The 9,002-nt window shown below is 41.5% G+C and overlaps 2 protein-coding genes across 2 annotated transcripts; both read right to left on the reverse strand.

Annotated features, from left to right (window-relative positions):
• Positions 1-768: 768 nt before the first annotated feature.
• On the reverse strand, positions 769-5,905 carry LOC121611488 (short coiled-coil protein B). Its single transcript, XM_041944066.1, has 4 exons — positions 5,614-5,905; positions 4,798-4,866; positions 4,620-4,700; positions 769-3,152 (listed from the first exon to the last, which is right to left on the reverse strand). Exons 2-4 carry the CDS (start codon positions 4,811-4,813, stop codon positions 3,010-3,012), a joined length of 240 nt encoding a protein of 79 aa, XP_041800000.1. The 5' UTR covers positions 4,814-4,866; positions 5,614-5,905; the 3' UTR covers positions 769-3,009.
• A 510-nt stretch (positions 5,906-6,415) lies between these two features.
• Positions 6,416-8,528, reverse strand: mgst2 (microsomal glutathione S-transferase 2). The gene is made up of 4 exons (XM_041944581.1): positions 8,374-8,528; positions 7,887-7,986; positions 7,005-7,157; positions 6,416-6,884 (listed from the first exon to the last, which is right to left on the reverse strand). The coding sequence occupies exons 1-4, from the start codon at positions 8,432-8,434 to the stop codon at positions 6,776-6,778; spliced, it is 423 nt and encodes a 140-aa protein (XP_041800515.1). The 5' UTR covers positions 8,435-8,528; the 3' UTR covers positions 6,416-6,775.
• Positions 8,529-9,002: the final 474 nt, after the last annotated feature.

Here is a 9,002-nt window from a genome sequence, read left to right on the forward strand (position 1 = left end):
ACCCAACTTCCAGTCTAAAAGCACTGACTGGCTTTGGAGGGGAGTGTGTATATACACACAAACACACTGAAGTTTGTATTGACTCAAACCGTGTTTTGTGTGGGACGACAGACTCATTGTTGGTTTTAGTGTTTTTGTGCAATTTGTGGATAATAAGACAAATTGCCTGTCCTTTAAGATGGTGCCATTTTAACTGAATGCTTTGACAGAGTGGACTCTTACACAACATTCAGTCCAATCAGTCAGCTGTAACATGTCCAACATACTTCACATCAGTGTGGTGTCACATTATTTAAAGAACAATAACCAACCGTACTGTGGGGGCACAGTCAGATATTTACTGAATCTTTCAATTAGCTCAACAAAGGGGCTGATGTCCTCGGTGTGGAATCACTGAAACAATGACTACACACAGGTTGGATGTATTTATCCAAGTTTTGCTCTATCATGGAGACCTACAGATGGGTTACAAATCAAAGGACTGTCCATAAAGTGTGCTATGAAGTTGTTGAAGCTTCCAGAACAGTGTCGGAGTGTGAGAAAGTGTGTGAAGCTACTGTGGAGATGGACACTCACTCTCTAACTGCATTTTCCCATGTCGATAATAGTTTATTCAGATTTTGCTTTAATTTGTCAGTAAGTGCAGTAATATACCGACACTGAAAATGCAGAGTGTCCTTGCGAGCACCCTTCATGACTCTGTGAGTGTGAGATATATAACAGATGATTAGCTCAGTAAACAACTCAACTCAACGACAGATATCTCATCAAAAAGGATCATCACTTTATTAAATCAAGGTCATTTCAAATTAGCAACAAAAACAGTCTATAAACAATGCTGAAATGCAACAGGGTTAAAACATTTCAAGACTTCACAGGTGAGGTTTAACATTTATGCATATAATACAGTATGTATATGTGTTACTGATTTATTGAGAGGCTAAACTAGGCTTTGCCAGTTGAACTGTAAGCACATGCACAAGACTTTCAGTTTAAGTAAAAATGTACACATGGTCTTGGCTATAAACTGCAACAGTGACAGTCACTGTTAAAGCAGTGTCATTTACTCCTTGCAAGAAGCAGCAACAAAATGGCAACAAAAAAGTGACATTGTACTGAAAAGACAGGACAAATTCAAAATCAGAGCCCCCTCTCTTTAGAGAGCTTATAAGCAGTAACAATAAAACCACGTTCTAACAGATCCACTGTACCTATGGCAGAGGCAGCAATACTGACTAATAAATAACAAAAGGACAAAGGGGTTCTTGCCACTTTTTCTTCCTAATTTGAGACAGCCACATTCTCCTGTACTGATACAGTGTCTCCAGCTGCCTGCCAACACCCTGACCAACCAATGGGAGTTTATTTTAGTGAGAGGCATGATCCCTCATCCGCTCCCCACCAGCAAACATAGAAAACTGTGTCTCATCAGGCTTGAGCCTTTAAGCCTCGAGGAGAGAAGGAAGTTTAACGTAAACATTTGAACTCTCTAAAAATCTGAACAGGGTTTTTTGTTCTGGGTGGTGGAAAAGAGGGAGCAACATCACCAGTTCCAAACATCTCTGTGAGCCAGTGAACATCTGACAACATGGCAGAGAGTGTCAGCGTGATCTGCACTGTGACAAGGAAAACGTGATGATGAGTATCTGCGGTACAGACAGATGACGAGCGATGCCACTGTGAGGCGCAGGGGATAGAAAACTAACTGGAATGACTGAGAGCTGATTATTATGATTACGCTGATTTGTTTTTTCAGTTGACATTGCACCATTAACTGCACAAACCGCAAAAGTAAGGCATGAAAAATGTTAAATATCCCAAGAACCAAACTGCATGTTCCGGGTGCAGGGCTAGCTATTAGCATGTAGCCATGTGGTCAGAGACCTGGACTTTGTTTTGCACAGGAACTGTTGAGAAAGACAGCTCAAACTGTTATTGTTAGTGTTTCTGCTGTGCAAGAACTACTACAAAAGTTTGTCAGGCTCTACGATCAGTGCTAGCATTACTGTGATAATATATTTTTAATACTAATATCATTTGTGTGAGAGGGGTTCTGTGCTTATAATCCATGCTGCCCGTTGCTGGTTGAGGACACAGACACAGGTCATTTCTGCGTACATGCAGAGCTACCTGTGTGTTGTCTGGGTTACAGTTATTACTATTAGCTGCCTTATCTCACTGGAATACTCCCTGTGTCATGTTAGCTAGCCAGAGCCGACAGATGTCTATAGTGTGGCACATGGTACAAAAAGTTTCAAGAAGCAGAGTAAAAATGTACCCCTAAACAGTCATTCTGACTGTTTCTAACAAATGGCTTTATTTCTACACTCAATGTCCATATATAAGTTTTCTACCCCCCCGCTGCGTGTGCATCTTAGATTTAATTCTGATCCTTTCTTAAAGGAAATTCTTCATTATTGATGTGAAGGTTTTATGTATATATAATCAGTTCTCACTAAGGAGGCAATTCTGACATAATTTGAGTCACGCTGACCTGCTGTTCACTCACTAAGTACTGCATGTTTGTAACTGGTAGGAGATTTTGGGGATCAAATCATGTCGACTCTAAACAGGTGCACAGGTGAGCGCCTGTTCAGAGTTGGGTCTGCTGTTGCTCAGGACTCAGGGTCCTGGGACTTAGGATGAGAGTGCTGAGAGATGAGGTTAGATGTGGATCTGAGTTGCAGCCGACTGAAGTCTGAAACATGCTTCTGAAAAGATGCTTTGCAAACAGATGAAGCAAGAGGTTTCAGGGTCACCACAGCTCACACAATGTGTTCAACGCATGTGGTCCATGTCAGCTGATAGGTTGAGCTTAACAGAAATCTGGGTCTTTGTATTCAGATTTTCCAAGACTGAAAACAGGTTTCAGTTCTCCTCAGAAACATGTTTTAGACTTAGACAATAAAAGGAGTCCATGATGTTGATGATCAGAGTCCAGTCATCCAGGTTTGGGTTCACGTTATGGAATGTGTGGGGGTTCTACATCAAGGCTCTCCGAGGTTCCCCTTACTTTCGTTTGCTCTTGGTGTCAGTGGTCTGGAAGACACTGGAAGCCGACATGAGGTTCTCAATGTACTGACCCAGAACTTGGTTTTCCGACTTCAGCTTCAGGTTCTCCTCTTTGACAGCATCCACTCTGGCAGACAGGTCTGAACACAGAAACACAGTCATCAGCAACACTCCAAAGCTGTGCGGAAGCTAAATGGAGATTTTGATCATGTGCACTAAAAAGACAAAAACCAACACAAAACCAGAATAAAAATAAACAAGAAACACCAGACCTGCCTCCACATAAACTGTCGGTGGTATTACAGTGTCTCAGAAACCTTCAGCAGGTAAATTATTATTCAGATCACTTTGCAGCTTTTGAAAATGGTGACATACTGTTTCAACACTGAACTGTATGTTAACACATTCAACAGAAATAGCATCCGTCTATTCCTGTTACCTTCCAACATTTGCATCAGTTTTAATCAGTGTTAGTTTATACAGGCGCATACCTGACCTGCCGAGCAGCCTTGTTCTGTTGTCTGTTGTGGACGTGTGTGTGAGAGACAAAGAAAAAAAGGCTTTTTGTTCACTTTGACTTAGGCTGGGTCGTGATATTAGAACTGAAGGCTTATGAAATATGTTGGTAGATGACTTTTTTTTGTCCATGACTAAGACCAGACGACATGCAATATTGTTGACGAGAAAAGATGAGACTAATTTATTTATTTTTCCCAATGCAGCGGTTCCGTTTCCTGTGCTGCATGTGTGATATCAGGACTACACTGCAGCACACAATGGCCACAGTCAGGACAAAAGAAACAAGGTGATATTTGGGCTCAGAAAAAAAAACAAATGCTTTGCTTTATCAGAAGGGAAGTAATGTGGCCATAAAACAGCTGGTAAGAATACAACAACCCTGAGGAGACACACTGAAGTTCACCACACACAAAGTGGTCAATGAAATGACTGATTAGGTTTCTTTGTTTTTAACTTATATTAGGCCACACCTGTGGTGCTGCATTCTGTGTTGTGGATCATCCAACCTGTGTTATTCATCAGATAATGATAAGATTTAATCTTTTGTGAAATAAGTTTCACTAAAATGGCAAAACAAATGTTGTTTTTTTTGTATACTAGATTGACTAAAATGTTCAACATAATCTGATGACTAAAAAACAGGTTTCATTGACTAAAACCAGACCGGTGAGATTTGTGGTTTGCATTGTCAAACAATCTTTATTGGTTGCTGTGCTAATAACAAATCATAAGAGTGATCTGCAGTCTGGATGAAGAGTAGAGACAGACTGTCTTCTTCACACCATGGTCATATCTAGTTTTCGTGTGAAAGCGGCACAAGACAACACCAGTGATGGAGGAGGTTGATGTGTGCAGCTGTGTTTCACTCTGCTGTCTCGACAGTCTGGATGTGATGTCTGATGATGTGTGTCACGTTGCAAAATATCTGTTCGCTGTACAGCTACAGATGCGTCTCCATCTCATTTGAAATCTGTGCTAATTTCACATCACAGGCAAATAAAAAGGAAAATTCTGGTCACCTTACTGCTTGTATTTGGTAGATGGACAGTTTGTCTGATTTGTTGCGTGTGTGTGTGCGTTTGTCGTACCTTCTAAAGTATGTTGAAGCTCCAACACCTGGTTGATGAGCCTCGTCTTCTCTTCCAGCTCAGCCTGGTTCTCCATGTCACCTGCAGCAATGTAAAGGCATGCACTGACTGACCTGTATGTGAACCAAGGGAAGGTAAGTGTGTGTGTGTGTGTGTGTGTGTGTGTGTGTTGTCTCACCATCGTCTGAGCTCATGGTGAAGTACTCGTCTTCCTTTTTGGAATGCAGGGCTGCGACTCTAAGGGACACTGAAAGATTTTGAAGTATATCCCATTTCATCAATTCACTGTACATGTTCACGACACAACACACACCTGGGTGAAGATGACTTTCAAGCTTTCTGACCAAACAGGAGCCACTACGTTAATTGCACACCTCACTAAATGTTAGTGCAAGTGTCTGCACCAAAACTCCAGCAAACCTTTTCCGCCCAACAGTGAAATACATCGTGATGTGGGGTGGGGATATATAGATTAAAAAAAAGATAGATGAACTTTCACAAAATGCAAAAATGCTTTATTAGTGAGCCGAATTTGTCTTTTGAACATTGTGATTGACAACAAAAATCCTAATATCATATATAAGCCACGCATATTTGACAAAAGAAAAAACAATGTTTTTTTAAACGGAGTTCCACATGCGATCTCAACATACAAGAAATGCATCGGGATAGAATGACATACACATACTACGCGATTAGAGAAAAAAAAAAACTATCAAGCCAAAACTGCATGATTGACCTGATGTAAAGATAATGAGAGCGGACCCCCTACAGACAGGTACCGTGGCTTTGCTTGCTGAAAGCACTGTGATCCACTGTTAGCTTGTAGGCTGACAGAAGAGGCCAGCTGGCGGAAAAAAAAAACAAACCCTGAAGGCAGGCCTGCTGGTGCTAGCATGCTAAGTAAGTGTTAGCATGCTAACACTCGCTGCTGTCCAGTTTCCACTGCCACACAGCACAGCGAATAAACAGTCATGTTAACTCGGGCACATACCTTACGACGTGAAAAACAGTAATTGCTGCGCTGAAATGCGGAATGTCCAGAGCAAACTGAAAGGGTTTGAGGTTAATTCCCACAGCTTGTGTTTGGCACCGGCTGTGTTCAGTGTGTCCGGCTCGCCACCATCAGGCTAATACAGCATACAGCCGCCAGGGGGAGTGAGATAGCAGCAGCAGACCTGCGTGGAAGCCATTCAAATGCGAAAGGCTTTGCTCTTCATGTTTCCACGCCTGTAGAAGCAGGACCTAGGCTGTATATAGAGGGCTGTTTTAACCTTCTAATGTCAGCACAGACGCCCAATCCTCTTGACTCTCGAAGACATCAATAATTGTGATTGAAATCAGTATAGTTGATCTATTCTACAGCATCCCAGGTAGCAGAGTGGAGGCACAGAAAAGAGTCTGATCTGCATCTTTACAGACATGTCATGTGTGGGTGGAGAGTTGCACTAAATGTCAGTGGATCCTAGTATTGCTGTGTATTCTGATAGAGAGGTGGAGGTGGGAGGCAGGCAGCAGGGTGGAATGTGGGTTAACAGCCGTCTCTCCGCTGATGTACACTATGTAATATTTAGCAGACTTACATATTTGTGTACTGTAGAAGTATGACCATCCACAAATCTATAAATGTACCATGTACATGATATGGTATGTATCTATATATCTGTGCACTGTGTGTGTGTGCAGGTTTATTTGCATACTGAGAAGCTCTACATGAAAAATTTGAAAATCAACCTCACTTTTAAGATGTGTGTTCAGAATGAATGAAGGCTGCACAAAATGAAAACACAAACAAATGAAAACACATCATTTACTTCACTGAAATCAACCTTGAATTTGTTTAGTCTTATGAAATGGGAGGCCAGTGATGAAATGTGAGGAGTCACTGTGCAGAGGAATAATATATCAAAGAAAAGAATGAATTACATTTTGTTACTGTGAAAAATAAGACACCAAAGGGCAGCATTGTTCCATAGACTGTCAGACTTAAAGGTATCTGCAAGGTTACAAACACAGTGTTTTAAAAGAACATGATACTGGGGATCAGACATCATTAAAAACAGATGTGTATACTATGAACAGTCCTATTTCTGAAATAGCCCTCATCTCATAGGCCGACTTTTTAATTGCTTGTTCATTAGGTGGAAGTGAGATCTTCAGAGGTGGATGTGAAAGTACTTGTGCAGTATTCCACGCAGTATTCCAATCAAAGCCAGCAGAGAGAGAGTGGGAAAGATAGCCAGAGTCAGGTAAAAACCAGGTAACCTGCAAACCAGAGAACACTCCGTCAGAATTCTCACATCACAGAAAACCCCTCGTCAAAGGCTTCAAATGCTGCATGCAGATATTTTGTAAAAACACTGTGGTGTGACTCAGATGCGTTACCGTTTCTTGGTGGACTTGATGTATCCGTTGAAATAGATTTCTCGGGCGATCATGTACAGCAGTCCTCCTGCGGCTGCGATCGCTTCACTGAAGAACATCCCGCTGGCCCACAGTGTCACCAGGAATAAAGGGTAACACTCCACGCAGTTCTGACTGCAAACACACAGCACAGCACACACAGCCAACTTCAATGCCACAACATCTTTGACTAGGCAGAAGAAAGACATGACATGGCATATTGGATGATATCTTGTGCTGAACCTCAGTCTCTTCTTCTGTTCTTGCCCAGGTGCAAAAGCCTCTGAGACAGCTCTCAGGCTATCAGAGAAGAGCAACCTTTCCCTATCACTGTGTGCACATATTTATCAATGAATAAGACAAAGGCTACATTCAGTATATAGCAGGTGTATGGTCATCATATGAGTTTATTATGTTAGCATAACATCATTTGATAATTAGCACTGAGTACAAAGTCCAGCTGAGCCATTTCATTAGTTTAGCAGGTATTTGGTTATGAACAAAACTATTGGACAAACAACCATTTTGATGTGATAAATGTTCTCTATGACAAGTTAAAGGATCACCAAAGTTATTACAGTTAATTCTATGGGAGACATGAATGTTTGTACTACATTTAACAGTCCATCCCACAGTGACAATGTCAAACATTACATTACATGAGCTGCTTAATTCTTTTCTGTGTGTGTGCCAGTATATTTTGCAGCTGTTAGTGTTGTTAATGTAAAAGAACAATTGAGTGTTCCTTAACATTAGCAATATGCAGTGTTAAACATACTGCTGAGGGTGTGAGAGTGTCTTTAAAATGTCATTTCAGGGGCTTTGCAACTGTATGTGGTTTGAAAAGATTTTCAGTCCTCTTACTGTGCGCGGAAAGTCCTCTCAAACTCTGGAGGTCCAGTGACAGCGGGAGGCACGACCTTATGGGCTATCCTGGACAAGCCCACTCGCCGGGCTAAGATGCCTGGAAGGAGACAGCAACAGTGAGGCTTGAGCATCCTTAATGACTCAAACACAACCAAACAAAACAAGAGTCCATATCTCAACACAGAGTGATCCACGGAGCACGAGGAGGTTTGTTACAGGCCTACCTATAATGGACACGTTCTCAAACCAACACTTTTAAAGCTGAAATCTCACTGAGCTGTCAGTGATCCAGTGCATCAGGCTGTATATGATGCAAAAAGTTTCAGAAAATGTTGCTACAGTGTATTTCTACTTCAAGTTTGACCCCCCGAAAAAAACACTGCCACGGTGATATGGGAGCGTGAGAAAAGTATTTGGCAAATACCCACCACTCCCACGGCTGAACGAGCATGCTTGAATAGGTATGCAGACATTTTCAGCTCACCCATTTGCAGGGCAGACAGAAGAGACACTGCAGCCAGCAGAAAAGGGGAGTCGGTTTCCATCGCTGTGCTTAAAATTCAGCTCTCCGTACACTTTTCCTCCAGTGCAATGTACGCTTTACATAACAAGTACAAGGTACTTCCTGAGGGAAAGCAGCTTTGGTACATCCCACAACCAGTGCTGTCACGTTGTGTTTATAAAGCCCTGCCCTCCCTGTTACCGAGCAGATGAGAGAAGGGAAGGCCCAGATACAAGGCTAAATACTAATATCTGCACCAGCTGGGTCCAAATTTGCTTTTTTTTTGCTGTCCATCAGCACAATGCAGAGGGCAAAATGCAGTAAAAATAACAATCAGAATGAGCAAATAACAAATTAGACTCATATTGGTTGTTGTTTTCTATAATACTAGTAATATAATAAAAGAAGAGATGCTATATAAACCTATGAAATTGCACCCATGAATGCATATCACTTTGAGAGACACCCTAAAAAAACAAGTGCAAACTTCTTGTGTGTGATATTTATCTTTATTTACAGCTAAAAGACTGAGCTCATTATTATCCAGTCTACTGTATAGGTTTACAATGTTTCTAAGTATTATAATGTATAAGAACATTATAATGCATGTG

Source organism: Chelmon rostratus, chromosome 9 (genome assembly GCF_017976325.1).
Source record: "Chelmon rostratus isolate fCheRos1 chromosome 9, fCheRos1.pri, whole genome shotgun sequence".
Lineage (NCBI taxonomy): Eukaryota > Metazoa > Chordata > Actinopteri > Chaetodontiformes > Chaetodontidae > Chelmon > Chelmon rostratus.